Below are 19,123 nucleotides of genomic sequence, written 5' to 3' on the forward strand. Positions count from 1 at the left end.
GCACTCACATACATTTTAGTTACCTTTATTGTGTGACCAAGAGCTGCTATCTTAGGGTCAAGCCATATTTCACATCAGGAGATTCATTTATTTAATCCTGGGCACAAGGGAGATTTTTCAATGGGACTGCAGTGCCCAAGGAGGGGTGAGGGGTATAACCCTCCTTCCCCAGCTGCAGTCTCCAGTGAAGAGGTCCCTCCCATGCTGCTGTTAGCCTTCTAAGTCTAACTACACTGTGCCAGTGGGGGGTGGGGTAGGGGCAGAAGTACACTGGGACAGTGGCTGGGGAGGGATGGATTAATCTTCCTGTCCCTGCATGCTAAGGTCCCAATGAAAAGTCCTCAAACATCCCTAGGATTAAATGTTTTCTAAACCCCCTGACATTGCTGCTAGCCGTGCCATTAACTTAACTAGCAGTTTGACCCTAAATTCCATTTTTGTCATTTTGCATTTTGAAGCTGCCAGAAATCCAACGACAGATTACACAGCAACAAATTGGACCTGTAATTCAGCACTGCAGTGTATGTCCCTTGCCCTGGGCTCAACAAATGTTGGGCTGTGTGTCTATCCAGACAACTAAACTCACATCCGATCCAAATCAATCTTCAACTTGTCTGAAAATACAATTTGAACAGCAAGCAACTAATAAATGCAGAGGAGCAAATAGTTAACTGTAGAGGAAGGATGAGTGGAAGAAAGTAAAACAAAATTGAAATAGAATTGTATGGATAAGGTGAAAAGACAATGCAAGGCAGGCCTTCCAGGCTGCAACTCAGAACAGCAGCAGAGAACAAACCAGAGCCAGATCTAAATGGCAGCTGAACGTGAAGCACTTTCATGTTTAATGCGAATTTTTCATGGTCCATCAGGGGCACACAAAGCAAAAAATGCAGAGTAAATGCTACCTTAAAATCCACTTTTGACAGGTCAAACTGCACTTTAATATACCTTACTTTGCGGTTGAATGGGCGGAGTCCTGCTAGGAGAAGTGAACATCATCAACCCAATTAATATGGCTATGGGGAGAGGGAGGTAATGGCATTGGGAGGAGGGCTTTCCAGGTAAGGGGAATATGTTGAAGCCCTAGTCATTCTGTGGAATGCATCAATAGCCTGGGCAGTTTACATAATTTCTCCTGAGCACCCTTTCTGGACTAGTAGAGCTCATATGACTCCATTGTATGCCCCAGAGCTGAGAGCACTGAAACAGGATGGGAAACTTGAGTGTAGATGGAGGAAAGCTCCCAAAGGATACAATCAAACAGTGAGGTGTGCCTATGGTAATGAAGGTGGCAAAGAAACATTACTTTTCAGCCAGACATTATGTAATCCAGCACAGCTGTTTAGGATTGTCAGGGGCTTATTACCTGCTGGCCCTAAGGAAGTTATGGAACTATCAGGTGCCTGCTGTGATATATTTGCGAGGCATTTCTAAGATACCATCTCTTGCATCTGTCAAGACTTGGGGCTAAACTAGATGCTACTTTAAATGTGTAGTGTCTAAAGTAATTTATTTTACTTTAGGTAAGTGTGCCATGGTCTGATTCAGATTGGAACCACCATTTGTGAGTAGTGGGGTCATCCAGCCAATTCCCCCCTATAAATTCATCCCTTCCTTAGAGCGACTAAAAGGGGGGGGGGAACTCTATTGGCACCAGTGAAGGTTTTTTTTTCTTTAGCCTTCGTGAGGGAGGGGATGTGAATTTAGGCAGGGGAAGTGGCTGGGTGGGAATATATAATCTCCACTACTTGAATGTGATGGTCCCAATCCAGATCAGGGCCCTGCCCCTGCACCCTTACTCTTCTGTAAAAAAAAAGAAAAGAAAAGGTTAAGATCACCTATATGTTACGTATTTAATGTTGTGCCCAGTTTAGCCCTTAGACTCCATTGTTATGACAGCTGAATCAGGGCACAGTCTTGTTCAGTTTTGTTGGATGAGTTTCAGTTGGTACAACTTGAGGATGTTGACAAGGTGCTTGGGCAGGTTTGTGTGTTGTTGTTGTTGTTCAGTCGTTCAGTCGTGTCCGACTCTTCGTGACCCCATGGACCATAGCACGCCAGGCCTTCCTGTCCTGCGCTCTCTCCCGGAGCGTGCTCAAGTTCATATTCATTGCATCCGTGATGCTATCTAGCCATCTCATCCTCTGCCGTCCCCTTCTCCTTTTGCCTTCAGTCTTTCCCAGCATCAGGGTCTTTTCCAGGGAGTTTTCTCTTCGCATTAGGTGGCCAAAATATTGGAGCTTCAGCTTCAGTATCTGTCCTTCCAATGAGCACTCAGGGTTGATTTCCTTTAGGATGGACTGATTTGACCTCCTTGCAGTCCAGGGCACTCGTAAGAGTCTTCTCCAGCACCACAGTTCGAAAGCATCAATTCTTCGGCGCTCAGCCTTCCTTATAGTCCAGCTCTCACAGCCATACATTACTACTGGGAAAACCATAGCTTTGATTAGACGGACCTTTGTCGGCAAGGTGATGTCTCTGCTTCTTACTATGCTGTCTAGGTTGGCCATAGCTTTCCTCCCAAGGAGCAAGCGTCTTTTAATTTCATGGCTACAGTCACCGTCTGCGGTGATCTTGGAGCCCAAGAAAGTAAAATCTGTCACTGCTTCCATTTCTTCCCCTTCTATATGCCAGGAAGTGATGGGGCCAGATGCCATGATCTTCGTTTTTTTAATGTTGAGTTTCAAACCAGCTTTTGCACTCTCCTCTTTCACCCTCAACAAGAGGCTCTTGAGATCCTCTTCGCTTTCTGCCATTAGGGTGGTATCGTCTGCATATCGGAGGTTGTTGATAATTCTCCCAGCAATCTTAATTCCGACCTCTGATTCATCCAACCCGGCATTTCTCATGATGTACTCTGCATATAAGTTAAATAAGCAGGGTGACAATATGCAGCCTTGTCGTACTCCTTTCCCAATTTTGAACCAATCGGTTGTTCCATGTCCGGTTCTTACTGTTGCTTCTTGACCCTTGTACAGGTTTCTCAGGAGACAGGTAAGGTGGTCTGGTACTCCCATCACTTTCAGAATTTGCCACAGTTTGTTGTGATCCACACAATCAAAGGCTTTAGCGTAGTCAATGAAGCAGAAATAGACGTTTTTCTGGAATTCTCTTGCTTTCTCCATGATGCAGCGAATGTTGGCGATTTGATCTCTAGTTCCTCTGCCTCTTCTAAACCCAGCTTGTACTTCTGGTAGTTCTCGGTTTGCATACTGCTGAAGCCTAGCTTGTAGGATTTTGAGCATCACCTTGCTGGCATGTGAAATGAGCGCAATTGTGCGGTAGTTTGAACACTCTTTGGCGTTGCCCTTCTTTGGAATTGGAATGTAAACTGACCTTTTCCAGTCTTGTGGCCACTGTTGAGTGTTCCAGATTTGTTGGCATATTGAATGCAGCACTTTAACAGCATCATCTTTTAGGATTTTAAATAGCTCGGCTGGAATACTGTCATCTCCGCTAACTTTGTTGTTACTAATGCTTCCTAAGGCCCACTTGACTTCACCCTCGAGGATGTCCGGCTCAAGTTCAGTGACCGCACTATCATGGCTATCAGGGACATTCAGATCTTTCCTGTATAGTTCTTCTGTGTATTCTTGCCACCTCTTCTTAATCTCATCTGCTTCTGTTAGGTCCCTGCCTTCTTTGTCCTTTATCATGCCCATCTTTGCACAAAACATTCCCTTGAGATCTCCAATTTTCTTGAAGAGATCTCTAGTCTTTCCCATTCTGTTGTTTTCCTCGATTTCTTTGCATTGTTCATTTAAGAAGGCCTTCTTGTCTCTCCTTGCTATTCTCTGGAACTCTGCATTCAGTTGGGTATATCTTCCCCTTTCTCCCTTGCTTTTCGCTTCCCTTCTTTCGTGAGCTACTTGTAAAGCCTCATCAGACAGCCACTTTGCTTTCTTGCATTTCTTTTTCTTTGGGATGGATTTAGTTGCTGCCTCCTGAACAATGTTACGGACCTCCGTCCATAGTTCCTCAGGCACTCTGTCTATCAGGTCTAATCCCTGAAATCTATTCCTCACCTCCACTGTATATTCATCAGGGATATGATTTAGGTCATACCTGAACGGTTTAGTGGTTTTCCCGACGTTCTTCAATTTAAGCCGAAATTTTGCAAGAAGCAGCTCATGATCTGAGCCACAGTCAGCTCCAGGTCTTGTTTTTACTGACTGTATGGAGCTTCTCCATCTTTGGCTGCAAAGGACATAATCAATCTGATTTCGATATTGACCATCTGGTGACGTCCATGTGTAGAGTCGCCTCTTGTGCTGTTGGAAAAGAGTGTTTGCTATGATCAGCGTGTTCTCTTGGCAAAACTCTATTAGCTTTTGTCCTGCTTCATTTTGTACACCACGGCCATGCCTGCCTGTTATCCCGGTGATTTCTTGACTTCCTACTTTAGCATTCCAATCCCCTATGATGAAGAGGACATCTTTTTTTGGTGTTAGTTCTAGAAGGTGTTGCAGGTCTTCATAGAACCGATCAACCTCAGCTTCTTCGGCCTCAGTGGTTGGGGCATAGACTTGAATTACTGTGATGTTGAATGGTTTGCCTTGGATTCGTACTGAGATCATTCTATCATTTTTAAGATTGTACCCCAGTACTGCTTTTCCCACCCTTTTGTTGACTATGAGTGCTACTCCATTTCTTCTAAGGGATTCTTGCCCACAATAGTAGATATGATGGTCACCTGAATTAAATTCGCCCATGCCTGTCCATTTTAGTTCGCTGATTCCCAAGATGTCGATGTTCAATCTTGCCATCTCATGTTTGACCACCTCCAGCTTACCTTGATTCATTGATCTGACATTCCAGGTTCCTAAACAATATTGTTGTTTACAGCATCGGATTTTCTTTTCACCACCAGACACATCCACAGCTGAGTGTCCTTTCGGGTTTGGCCCAGCCGCTTCACTCTTTCTGGCGCTACTTGGAAATACCCTCTGCTCTTCCCCAGTAGCATATTGGACACCTTCCGACCTGAGGGGCTCATCTTCCGGCGTCATCTCGTTTAGCCTTGTGATACATTCCATGGGGTTTTCTTGGCAAGAATACTGGAGTGGGTTGCCATTTCCTTCTCCAGTGGACCACATTTTGTCAGAACTCTCTGCCATGACCTGTCCGTCTTGGGTGGCCCTTCACGGCATAGCTTATGGCTTCATTGAGTTACGCAAGCTCCTTCGCCACAACAAGGCAGTGATCCATGAAGGGGAGGTTTGTGTGACCTCTTCCATATTGGATCGTTGCCCCTCATGGCTTTTTAGAACTGGCTGGGAGGAATAGCCAGCTGGGCCAGGGAGGTGATTAATGCCTCCTTGTAAGAGGTAGTAGTCGCAGGCCATCTGAAAACGGCACTGGCAAGACCGAACATATAATCCCTGAAATTTTACCTTGGAATGTAAAGGAATGGGATCATCCATTAAGTGTAAATGAATACAAAATCTGCTTAATAAAGAGAATCCTGACACTGCACTTCGGCAAGAAACGCACCATAATAAAAAAGAGAATAATCACTTCTGAAATATTCCAGGGTTAGGTAAAATATATGCAGCCATAGGATCAACAAAATCAAGAGGAATCTTAATAGCACACTGGCCAAGAGGCGTACTGAAAGACCTACTAGGCAGATAGATATTCCTGAAAGGCATGTTGGGATACAATAATTATCTAGAATTAAGTAACAAAGAAATATTAACAGTAAAATGCCAATGTTCAATGGGAGAAAGGGTGACTATGTATTATTAAATTAAGTAGCATTAAATATTAAATAGCATTATGCTTATAGATTAGTATGTTTGCAATGGTTAAAAATAAATAATGAAAGAAATTTGAGTGTTCATCAATGTCTCTCTGAAAAGCTACTTCCAGTCTTATAAGACCCACATGCTGTAAAATCATCAAGATCACGCCTGTTTAAGTTCATGGTTGTGTGAGCGAGAAAAGAATACCACAGGGAGTGATTGTATATAGTCCTCTGCTTTGTAATCCATCACAGTAAGGAAGCCAGGGAAAGAGCTAGGATGATTTCTGGATGGTCTGAAGCCATGCCTTTTCTTTTCTTTCACAGCTCCAGGAAAGACCGTCTGTGACTGCCTGGTAGACACCCTCTCAGACCTGGGGGAGGATGAACTCAAGATGTTCAAGGACAAAATCAATGAATCCCTTATCAAGGAGGGTTTCAGAAATATCCCCAAAGGGCGGCTGCAGGAAGCAGATGTCAAGGAGTTCAGCAGCCTGCTTCTCTGCTGTTGGCAGGGTTATGCTATGGAGGTGACTATTGAGGTGCTGGAAGCCATCAGCCTCAAGCACCAGGCAGAGAAGCTCCGTGCTGTTACCAGAATCAGTAAGGAAAAGGCATTACAAACATTTGGAGGGTGGAGGTGGTAGAGATACACGGGTTGATCCAGATCATCTCATGGGGGTGGGACTTGGTGGACAAGAGCTTTCTTTACTGGGTTCAGATGCATCAGAAACTTCCTTACAATGTTGGAGTGCCTTGGGAAAATGGAGTTGTTGTTTTTCAGTCGTTCAGTCGTGTCCGACTCTTCGTGACCCCATGGACCATAGCACACCAGGCCTTCCTGTCCTGCGCTCTCTCCCGGAGCGTGCTCAAGTCCATATTCATTGCATCAGTGATGCTATCTAGCCATCTCATCCTCTGCCGTCCCCTTCTCCTTTTGCCTTCAGTCTTTCCCAGCATCAGGGTCTTTTCCACAGAGTTTTCTCTTCGCATTAGGTGGCCAAAATATTTCAGCTTCAGCATCAGTATCTGTCCTTCCAATGAGCACTCAGGGTTGATTTCCTTTAGGATTGACTGATTTGACCTCCTTGCAGTCCAGGGCACTCGTAAGAGTCTTCTCCAGCACCACAGTTCGAAAGCATCAATTCTTCGGCGCTCAGCCTTCCTTATAGTCCAGCTCTCACAGCCATACATTACTACTGGGAAAACCATAGCTTTGATTAGATGGACCTTTGTCGGCAAGGTGATGTCTATGCTTCTTACTATGCTGTCTAGGTTGGCCATAGCTTTCCTCCCAAGGAGCAAGCGTCTTTTAATTTCATGGCTACAGTCACCGTCTGCGGTGATCTTGGAGCCCAAGAAAATAAAATCTGTCACTGCTTCCATTTCTTCCCCTTCTATATGCCAGGAAGTGATGGGGCCAGATGCCATGATCTTCGTTTTTTTAATGTTGAGTTTCAAACCAGCTTTTGCACTCTCCACTTTCACCCTCAACAAGAGGCTCTTGAGATCCTCTTCGCTTTCTGCCATTAGGGTGGTATCGTTTGCATATCGGAGGTTGTTGATAATTCTCCCAGCAATCTTAATTCCGACCTCTGATTCATGCAACCCGGCATTTCTCATGATGTACTCTGCATATAAGTTAAATAAGCAGAGTGACAATATGCAGCCTTGTTGTACTCCTTTCCCAATTTTGAACCAATTGGTTGTTCCATGTCTGGTTCTTACTGTTGCTTCTTGACCCTCATACAGGTTTCTCAGGAGACAGGTAAGGTGGTCTGGTACTCCCATCACTTTAAGAATTTGCCACAGTTTGTTGTGATCCACACAATCAAAGGCTTTAGCGTAGTCAATGAAGCAGAAATAGACATTTTTCTGGAATTCTCTTGCTTTCTTCATGATCCAGCGAATGTTGGCGATTTGATCTCTAGTTCCTCTGCCTCTTCGAAACCCAGCTTGTACTTCCGGTAGTTCTCGGTTCGCATACTGCTGAAGCCTAGCTTGTAGGATTTTAAGCATCACCTTGCTGGCATGTGAAATGAGTGCAATTGTGCGGTAGTTTGAACACTCTTTGGCGTTGCCCTTCTTTGGGATTGGAATGTAAACTAACCTTTTCCAGTCTTGCGGCCACTGTTGAGTGTTCCAAATTTCTTGGCATATTGAGTGCAGCACTTTAACAGCATAATCTTTTAGGATTTTAAATAGCTCAGCTTGAATACTGTCATCTCCGCTAGCTTTGTTGTTACTAATGCTTCCTAAGGCCCACTTGACTTCACTCTCTAGGATGTCCGGCTCAAGTTCAGAGACTGTACTATCATGGCTATCAGGGACATTAAGATCTTTCCTGTATAGTTCTTCTGTGTATTCTTTCCACCTCTTCTTAATCTCATCTGCTTCTGTTAGAAGCCTGCCTTCTTTGTCCTTTATCATGCCCGTCTTTGCACAAAACGTTCCCTTGAGATCTCCGATTTTCTTGAAGAGATCTCTAGTCTTTCCCATTCTGTTGTTTTCCTCGATTTCTTTGCATTGTTCATTTAAGAAGGCCTTCTTGTCTCTCCTCGCTATTCTCTGGAACTCTGCATTCAGTTGGATATATCTTCCCCTTTCTCCCTTGCTTTTCGCTTCCCTTCTTTCCTCAGCTACTTGTAAAGCCTCATCAGACAGCCACTTTGCTTTCTTGCATTTCTTTTTCTTTGGGACGGATTTTGTTGCTGCCTCCTGAACAATGTTACGGACCTCCGTCCATAGTTCCTCAGGCACTCTGTCTATCAGGTCTAATCCCTGAAATCTATTCCTCACCTCCACTGTATATTCCTAAGGGATATGATTTAGGTCATACCTGAATGGTTTAGTGGTTTTCCCTACGTTCTTCAATTTAAGCCGAAATTTTGCAACAAGAAGCTCATGATCTGAGCCACAGTCAGCTCCAGGTCTTGTTTTGACTGACTGTATAGAGCTTCTCCATCTTTGGCTGCAAAGGACATAATCAATCTGATTTCGATATTGACCATCTGGTGATGTCCACGTGTAGAGTTGCCTCTTGTGCTGTTGGAAAAGAGTGTTTGCTATGATCAGCATGTTCTCTTGGCAAAACTCTATTAGCCTTTGTCCTGCTTCATTTTGTACACCAAGGCCATGCCTGCCTGTTATCCCGGTGATTTCTTGACTTCCTACTTTAGCATTCCAATCCCCTATGATGAAGAGGACATCTTTTTTGGGTGTTAGTTCTAGAAGGTGTTGTAGGTCTTCATAGAACCGATCAACCTAAGCTTCTTCGGCATCAGTGGCTGGGGCATAGACTTGAATTACTGTGATGTTGAATGGTTTGCCTTGGATTCGTACTGAGATCATTCTATCGTTTTTGAGATTGTACCCCAGTACTGCTTTTCCCACCCTTTTGTTGACTATGAGTGCTACTCCATTTCTTCTAAGGGATTCTTGCCCACAGTAGTAGATATGATGGTCACCTGAATTAAATTCGCCCATGCTTGTCCATTTTAGTTCGCTGATTCCCAAGATGTCGATGTTCAGTCTTGCCATCTCATGTTTGACCACCTCCGGCTTACTTTGATTCATTGATCTGACATTCCAGGTTCCTAAACAATATTGTTGTTTACAGCATCGGATTTTCTTTTCACCACCAGACACATCCACAGCTGAGTGTCCTTTCGGCTTTGGCCCAGCCGCTTCACTCTTTCTGGCACTACTTGGAAATACCCTCTGCTCTTCCCCAGTAGTATATTGGACACCTTCTGACCTGAGGGGCTCATCTTCCGGTGTCATCTCTTTTAGCCTTGTGATACGTTCCATGGGGCTTTCTTGGCAAGAATACTGGAGTGGGTTGCCATTTCCTTCTCCAGTGGACCACATTTTGTCAGAACTCTCTGCCATGACCTGTCCGTCTTGGGTGGCCCTGCACGGCATAGCTTATGGCTTCACTGAGTTACGTAAGCCCCTTCGCCACAACAAGGCAGTGATCCATGAAGGGGCAAAATGGAGTGGAGGACTCTTAAAACAATAACCTTTTTTCTCCATCTCTCTTATATCTTATTGTCTGCTTGCATCTTCTTTGCATAAGTTTATTCTTCTCTTTATTCTCCTCATTTGGGCAAGACTTCCATTTTCTGGAGGATGCTTTCTTTTCTCTAATAGCTTCCTTGACACTGCTTATTAACCATGCTATTGGGCTTGGTGCTGTCTTTCCTAACTTGTGGTGTACATTCTAGCTGAGCTTCTATTATTGTGGTTTTGAGTAACCTCCAAGCAATTTGAAGCAATTTAACCCTCTTGTCTCCAGCATACAAATCAATTAGGACACAAGCAGAGCCTGTGGAAAGAACCAGTTAATGGGGAAATTAGCTTAGTTCTTGGAGGCTGTATCTGAGGTTTCTGGAGCTTAAACCAGACCATGGACATGCATTGACAGTCCAGCCAACCAAAAGTATTTATTTAGTCCACAGACCTTTTCACATATTGTTACATACAACACTTAAAAAACCCCCAGTAAAACAAGGATAAGTATGGTTGCCAGGTCCAGAACATCCCAGGCCCTGAGATTTCAGGGCCCAAACCTGAGACCTAGGGATGGCCCCTGGTGATATCACAGGGGTGGGCCCTGGTGATGTCATAGGGGGTCACTGGAGGTAGACCCAAGGGCACCTATTTTGCTATACACAAGCCTTTTGCTACACAGTTCATCACACCAACACCCCCGCCCCCCAGACATTTCTGCAGAATAACAACACAGAGAAAGCAATTTGTGGCAGAGCCCACTTATTAAAAGCAACAGGGGCAGGAGAAAAGAAACCTATTTCACACATAGGCAACTGAGGCAGCAGGCAATTAAAGTCAATGCCTGAAAGAGAGAGAGAGAGAAAGTTTGGGTTACATAACTGCAGCATACAAAGTTTACAGAATCAACAGATAGCAGGCTTTTGTTTGTTTTTTAAAATGGCTTAAAAAAGCACCCCAATTTATCCAGGGTATGTCACAACGCAGAGAAAAGAGTTTGTAGACAAGCCCACTTCTCCAAGATTTAAATTAAAGCGAGCTGGGAGACCAAGAAACCCATTTCACACACAGGCAAACTGAGGCAGCAGACAATTAAGAGTCAATAACTGTAAGTGAGAGAGTTTGGGGTTACATAATCCCAGGTTGTTGTTGTTTTTAAAGTGTGGCCCAGCAAACATTCAATAGGTGCACCACCAAAAGGAAAGAAAGGATTTTTAAAACCACACGTTCACAGTGTGACTCAGCTCTTTACTTTACACAAAGAGAAACTGCAGTTCCCAATCTCTACACCTCTTCCTGACCAGGCATGCGGCCCCTGCTCTCCAAGGGCCAGCGAGCCAGCACCCAGTCAGCACCTCTGCTGTGGGTGGCTGACAAGAAGGCACGAGTAGCCCCACACCCTTTTTGTTCCTTAGCTCATTTCAACAGTTACAGCAAAACATGAACCACTCCATCCAACATGCAAGCGAGCTCCTTCATGGCTTGGCACGCTGGGCTCGGCTGGTTGGTTTTCTCTGCACCATCTGCTTCCACCACCCGGCGGAGTCTGTTCTCTTCTCCACAGCTTTACACTAACATCCCATGTCTCCTCTCCACAATATATTTAACTGATAGAGTTAGGGCACAGTCCTATGGGTTGTGCCCTCAGTAGTTATAAACCCCAAACTTGGAGGCTTATGAGTATCCTGTGCAGAGAGGGAGGCACTTCAGACCCCCCTCTCTGCATTTTAACTAGATGGGCAATTTCACCCATCTATTGGAGGCTTCGGGGAGAGGGAAGGAAGGAGACTGGGGCGGCGCTAGGAAATATCATAGCCCTGCTTCCCTGGTCTCCTCCCCTCCCCACCCTCAGGAACACCCCTTTCCCCTGTCTCCACACTCTGTTTACTGAGCGAGGAGAGGTAGCCAGCACAGTTCTCTCCACGCCAGCTACGAGGGGGAGGGGGTGGGTAGCGCAGTTTTCTGACTATGAGGTCCGAGCCATTTCTCTGACCTCATATCCAGGAAATGGAACGATCCTATGTCCCCCAGACGCTGTCTAGGAGACATAGGATTGTTCCCTTAAACACTTTGCCTGACTTCTGTTTTCTTTATGCCTTTTTCTTCCCTCTCACAATAGTTCCAAGAGCCAGCAGTATTGTGTAAATCATGGAAGAACACAAGTCATTGTCAGGCCATTAAACTATGTATGTTAATATACACACTTGTATACTTTTGCATACCTAGGGAGCCTCCTGGTATGTAGAAACCATCACCTTATTTTTGTATGGCCCTGTTTGGCTTCCAAAAAGATAGGTGCTCAGCTACTTGAGTATGTTACTAGAAGGAACAAATGGGGCTGGAAACAAACTATTGCAATGTATCCTCACCTCCTGGCAGGACTGCTCCTATTCAGGGTTCCAGCTAGCCAGCCATGCCTTTCTTCAGGATATTGTAAGCTACTGCCAGCTGAAGCAGGCCATTCCATCACTCCACATTTTTTGTTGTCCTTTTTTGACCGATAGGCAACATTTCATAGCTACTGAGCATTTTCAAACCATTTTAACTATACCTAAAATTAGCAATGTTTATAAGGATATGTTAAATCCTCATTTACAGAAGAAGCAGTGCAAAAGGGTGAATATGTATCTTTAATATTAACTATTATTACTTTGCTACTAGGTCAATATGGCCTATTGCAGCAGTTAAAAATAAACAATACCAGTACTTTTCTGCCTATGGGGCAAGTGTACAGCAATATTCCTTTCAATGAATTTATTTTGATAAATATTTCCCCCCTCAAAATATCTATCTTGTATAAGCAGTATAGCTGTGTGGGATAAATGTAGGAAGAAACTAGCTTCCTCAGCATTGCCCTCTGCCTCTATGATTAATGAGAAATTGTCATGAACTGCTGAGCGCCACTGGCCCAGGTGGTGGGTGAAGCACATGACTACAGCCTCTCAGTGAAGAAGCTTCTGGCTGGCCGTTGGCTTCTCTAGGGTAGGAAGGAGTTTAAGAGAACTACCTGTCTCAGTGCTGCTCTGTTTGAGTAACGAGATCTGCATGAGCTCTGGTATGTTTTGCGTTGTAGTTGATGCTTTTACTGGTTTGTCCTCCAATCCTGATCGCTCTTTGGTCCAGAGTCCAAGTTCCCAGGTCCAGATTGCTGCCCATGGCTTAGCCCTGACACAAATCTTTTTACACTGATGGCCACCTTATTATTTTGAGGCAGCGGCTCCCGTCTCAACGCAGAGGCACCGTCTAGTGAAACATGCAGGGCGGGAGGATGTGGCGGCAAAGATTGCCCCCACTGCTTCTCCTGCCCTGCATTGGGTGATCAGGGGCTTCTGATCATCGGGGGTGCAGCTGATAGGATTGTGCCGTTATAATATAATTAGCCCTACTTACAATGGAATAGGCAGCTCCCCAAATCAAGACTTTTTACACGATCAGCACGTCAAAATCTAAACATAAAAAAGGAAGATTGGAAATGAGTAGTTATAACAAGAACTTCCACAATTTCTACTCCATACCTTGCTTAGTTGAACTCGTTAAAAATTACCACATTTTAAAAATGTTTTATTTTCACTGTTCAATACACAAGACAAATCACATTCTAAAATATATACATTCATAAAAAGATGGTTTGGAGCTAGCTATTAAACATTTATTCACTATGGATTGGATCCATACTCCCATAATATGTAGACCTATTGAAAACAATGGGACAAGTTAGTGATGACTAACTCAAATCTCACTGATTTCAATGGGCCTACTCTAAATGTAACTGGATCCAACCCTATATATCTTATGCATTTGGGCACCAGTGATTCTATTGTATTACATTTCTGCCCCCCCCCAATTGCAATGTGGCAATCATTTGTTAAACATTATTATGAAAATACTCGTATTTTGTGTTGTAGTTTATTATTGTTATTTATAAGAATTTATCTGCATATGCTAAAAAATTTTTTTAAAGTGAAGGGAACTGATTGAGTGGCAGAGAGAGCAGAAGAGGGAGAAAAGGGAGCAACAGAAATAAGCACTTGGTTATGTTCCAAGTGGAAAAGGTAATCCCAAGGTAGTCAGCAATGGTCCTGTTGCCCTGAAGTAAAGATCAGGGGTTTTATTGATTGATTTATTGCATTTATATCCTGCCTTTCCCCCCAAGGAATACGTAATCCTCCTCCTCTCCATTTTATCCTCACAATAACAACCCTGTGAGGTGGGCTGGGCTAAGAGTCTGTGACTGGCCCGAAGTCACCCAGTGAGCTTCCATGGCCAAGTGGGGACTAGAACCTGGATCTCCTGACTCCCAGTCCAACACTCTAACCACTACACTCTCTCCCGTTTAGAGCAGGACTGCTAACTGAGGCAAGCACAAGCTCTAATCTGGGGATTTCTACTGGGTCTACAAGTCTTGGTTCAGTGGCACAAATCCAAATCCCATGAAAACAGCTATCAGAAGCATTAATAATGTTCTTCTTCCCAGAACAACATTTTGTGGAACGATACCAAGAAGAGCTGATCCAACAAATCTCTGGGATAGACGTGATATTGTTTCGGTTACTTGGTTGGATCCTGAAGAATGATGAATATCACACCATTATGGCTGAGGAGACAGATACATGGAAGATGAAGAGCCTTTTTGAGCTGGTGCCAAGCTGGAGCAGAAGAAAGAAGGACCGTCTCTACCAGGAGCTTATTCAAACAAATGGGCCTCTCATTGCTGCCCTTGAGGGTAAATGAGTAGCATAAGAAAATACACTAATCCCTGCACTTTCGGGTGGAAACAGCTGAACATTTACCAAGTGATAACTTAACACAGTGCAAATATAATAATTTCGTAACCCGGTAATATGAGTGGAAAGAGATGACAATTTTATTACTATTATCCTTACCAGGACCCCAGCCGATATTGTTTAGTCGTCAGTATAATAACAATGCCGAGTTGTAGGGGGCTATTTTTTTAAAAAAATCATGCGTAATATGTCAGCGTGTGGTAAAATATTCATCTGTAGTCACTTTCTGAAGGTTTAAATTTGATCTCTCCTCTCCCTTGGCCCCAATTTCATCCAAGAGCGTGTTTCTTGGTCTGACCCTTCCCACTTTGCTGTGGTGTTAGGTATGAACCAAGGATTCTTAGTTTCCCTCAGAAAAAACAAATGTCCAGAATTTTGCATCTTTGTTTAGTTCTTTCATGATTTCTTTTTAAGTATTGTGAGATCAGTTTCAGACATAGACAAATTCCATGGACAATCAAACAGCCTTGACTGTTGTATCCTAGGAGTTATCTGCCATTTCTGGGAAAGCTTCCACAAATATAAATGCTGAAATAGTCAGCAACTTATAATGGGAAATGGTTTACCCTCTGGGCAAGGTTGGCCCTCCCATAAGGTGAGGTGAATCCCCTACCTCAAGCAGTGGAGGAGGAAGAGCAACTAACTGCATGTTCCCCCCCTCCCCACTGCTGGGAGAGAGCTCCCTGACAGCAGGTGCTCCGGAGAGTTCTGCTGGCCCTGCTCGCCTGCTGCGGAAAATGCCCCAGCATAAGAGCGGCTGGCGGGGCTCTCTGGAGAAGCCACCCACCCTCTGTTTCATTCTGAGGATACCCTCAGCGCAAGACAGAGGGCAGGTGAGTTGGCTTTCCGGAGCTTCCCGCCCTCTGTTGTGGTCTGAGGGGATCCTCAGAGCTAAACAGAGGAAGGGTAGCTGCTCTGAAGGAGCTGCCGACCCTCTGACTTGCTCCGAAGAGAACAAGTTGTCAAACTGAGGAGCTGTATCACTTGTCCAGAATGCAGGCACAGGCACTGTGCAATAGCTCCAATGAGATTTGGGGCATGTTTCCACACTATCGGCTTTACTTTGTTTGCAACTTTGTTGCGATGTTTCCCCAATTGCATCTTCTCCTTTTCCAGTTTCCACAGTGCTTAAAGTCCCAGCTTATCATCACTGTAGCATGGGGCTGTGTGCTGTTTCCACTGAGCTGTAATCGAATTATTTTCTTGATGGCTGGGTGGAGTCTGAGTGGAGTCTGGGTTGGGTCCAATTACCTCATCAGTGTTCCCACCTCCTCGGCTGTGTTTCCAGGACAATGGAAGAAGAAGCTAATGGAGGAGTATGGGATTTTAAAAAAGGAATCAGCTTTGCTGTGAAGAGAGGCTTTCCTCCTCTCCCCCGCCCCTTTCTCCTTTCCCCTGAAAGTCCAGATGCACCTGCATTTCAGGAGCAAGCCTCATTGAGCACAATGGGAGCTACTTCCGAGTAGACATACATATGCTTGTGCTAGGGAAGGGGGGGAGACAAAGAGGGAAACTCACCCCCATTTTAACCCAGAGGACCTCATTGACCACAACGGGAGTTACTTCTGAGGAGACAGTAATGGGTGTGTTCTGGGAAAGAGAGCGAAACCAGCCCCCATTTTAATGCACAGGATCTCTATATGGAAGCTGTGAAGGAGTTACGTCCTAAGGCAATGGACCAAAGCCTCAAGATTGCACTTAATGGCATTTAAGAAATTGGGCTTAAAAGTGTGCCATTTCAATTGAGGGGGAATCTCTGTCTGATGTAGGCATTCAAAAGTAAGCCTCATTCACCACAATGGGAGTTACTTCTGAGGAGACACTAATGGGTTCGTTATGGGAAAGAGACTGAAACCAGCCCCCATTTTAACGCACAGGATCTCTATATGGAAGCTGTGAAGGAGTTGCGTCTAAGGCAGTGGACCGAAGCCTCGAGATTGTGCTTAATTGCATTTAAGGCTTTGATACGTGCTGTGTCAATTGAGGGGCTTCTCTGTTATTTCTGTGGTCATTGAGAGGGCAAGCCTCATTCTGCACAACAGGAGAAAACATCCCTTGACTGGGGTCATTGGCTGTGTTCTAGTGCTTATTATCAGTGATGTTTTAAAAGTTGGTCCCTCGGCATCCTGTTCCAAAATGGCAATGAAACTTCTGGAAAACAGGGAGGGAAAGGGTTGCGACACTGAGGTCAGAGCGACACACCCACAAAGGCTGGACTATATGCCCCATGGGTGAGACTATGATACTGGACCCAGTGCAATTGTGGAAACAGGTCAGTAATGGAGTTGCAGTAAGCTGGAAAAGTTGGGCTATAAGCAGTCTCAGGAGAAGTGTTTTTTCAGCAATAATATCTGGGGCTGGTGCTAAATGGCCACAACGTCATGGAAACACAGAGATCTCACCGCGCAGCCAGGTTGGAGTAAATCGCTGGTGGAAACACAGCCCTGCACAATTGCAATCCACATCATAAAATTGCTATGAAGGTGTTAAATGGTGGTGGGAGAGATGTCATGTTTCTCATGATAAAAAATGCAGTTTGAAAAATGTACTAGAAAGAAAAATGATAATCCTGCCAAAGAAATACTGTATTTAGGAAAAGATTATTTTCAGCACAACAAGGGAGACATTTTAGGGAAGGATGTCTGTGTGCATGTGCAAAAGAAATGAACACAGCCTTTCTAAACTTCTGGATTACATAGATCTTGGATTCCAGGTTTGTCTGCAGCTGGATACCAGCACTTTTGTATGGTGTAGATGGGAAAAATCTAAGACAATACCCTACGGAGAATTCAAGAGTAGAATCATGTGTTCCATTTCAGTATCCAAGCTATGCCCTCTCTGAATCTCCACTCTATTTCCTGCAGGTGCAAGTGGACTGGGAAACCTTGAGACCTCTCCTAGTCATGGTGAGTGGTCAATAAAGTGCCCTTTGGCTGCCCTGAGGAACTGAACATATTAGTTCACAGAGTATCACAGAATATTCAGGAGGCTCTGAAGTCTCTTTTGAGCTACTTCATACGAGATGGATCTTCTGCACAGAAAGCACTTCTGTTCACCCATTTTGCAGTTGAAGAGGGAAGAAAACAGGCCTATGCTTTGTCTAGGCATGGACATGCTTGCATGCTTACTATAGCTGTGGCTCCCCCATCTAAATGTGCCACTCTCACAGGCAGCAACATCTTACATTTTTGTTAGAAGATTTTTCTTTGAGGTACAGCTGCCAGTATGACACCCTCTCCCCACGGAAAAACCAGTTTGTTTCTCCACCCCCTGACAATAAGTGTGAATGCAGGTGGTGACTTGGGGCAGCCATGTTGGCTTAGTTCTAGAGCCTTTCTACATGAGGCTTTTACTGTAGGCTTGCGCTTCTTCAGTTATGGTAGTTTGCGAGTCCTTTACATGACATCGTCATCGTCCAGGGCCTCTCCCATGCTTTGCAACCATTTTCACTGTTTTTTTTCCCCTAACAAAGAAAGTCTGGTATATCTCTGAATGGCCACATGAAACCTTGTGTATTTGCGCAATTCCACCATACCACAGCACCACCTAGTGGTTGTTCTATGAAATATATAGAAAGGCAGAGAAAGACACACACACCCCTGGGAAAAAAAACATGTGTAAAGGAGCCAATCTGAATCCCACAAAGAATCCGGAAGCTAGTTGTTGCTAAGAGTGGCGGGTTAATGCTTGGCTGTCTTTCCTATTCTCCAGTGCCAGGCAGTTCTAATTCATTTTAATCACACTCCCATTGCATGTCTGCAATTATTGTTTATTTTCTCATTATAAGCAGCAGTATATTTTGGAGTGCAGGAGCTCATCGTGAGAGCCCTCATAGCTTTGCCCACAAGGAGAGTGCAAAAATATAGGCAGTTGTATTGATCCACGATATATAACACACACGCACATGCACAGCCTCCCCAAAATGCAGCTGTACACAGCGTAACACCCAGTTTATTAGGAGCGGATGACAGTAATAGAATAGTGAGCTGGCAAAGGGTTGGACTGTGGCTGGCACGACCTGGGTTCCCATCCTTGATCAGCCCTGATTTGCAGAAATGGAAGCATGGGATTTGGTGACATGATAAAGCTTAGAAAAATGTCCTGGTGGTCTTTTCTATCTTGGGGCTTTGCGGTATGACCTAGTGGTTGTCTCGTTACCATTTCTTCTCAGAGGAACATTTTATTGAGAAGCACCAGGAGGAGCTTACTCGACGTGTCATTGGACTGGATGTTATATTGGGCTCTCTGGAAATGCATCACCTCATAACAGTTGAACAAATTTCTGAAATCAAAGGGACCAGTCAGCACAAAATGCAGAAACTGTATCAGCTGGTACCAAGCTGGAAGACGGAACAAAAGGACACAATGCATCGAATCCTAAAGGAAACAAACAAGTGGCTTTTTGTTCAGCTTGAAGGTAAATATGATGAAGTGGACCGTTTAAGGTGTGGCTTCAGTGCTAGGCAGTTGCATCCTCAGCCCATCCAGAAGGGAGACAAGCACTGGATCAGTGTTGGCATCACTTCATCTCAGTCCTGCCACTCTGGAGTTAGGGCTGGACAAGGGATGTTTCATGGAACCTCTA

General features: G+C 44.5%; 1 protein-coding gene across 1 annotated transcript in view; it reads left to right on the forward strand.

Moving 5' to 3' along the window:
- LOC146342236 (uncharacterized) overlaps positions 1-19,123 on the forward strand; it is a 64,089-nt gene that overhangs the window by 12,274 nt on the left and 32,692 nt on the right. The window contains exons 4-7 of the mRNA XM_084807781.1: positions 6,071-6,346; positions 14,229-14,477; positions 17,403-17,444; positions 18,710-18,955. Coding sequence (XP_084663907.1) covers positions 6,071-6,346; positions 14,229-14,477; positions 17,403-17,444; positions 18,710-18,955 — 813 coding nt within the window. The remainder of the gene's footprint in view (positions 1-6,070; positions 6,347-14,228; positions 14,478-17,402; positions 17,445-18,709; positions 18,956-19,123) is intronic.

Source organism: Heloderma suspectum, chromosome 6 (assembly GCF_057233095.1).
Source record: "Heloderma suspectum isolate Gila_16-S chromosome 6, 16-S_ref, whole genome shotgun sequence".
In the NCBI taxonomy this organism is placed as follows: Eukaryota; Metazoa; Chordata; class Lepidosauria; order Squamata; family Helodermatidae; genus Heloderma; species Heloderma suspectum.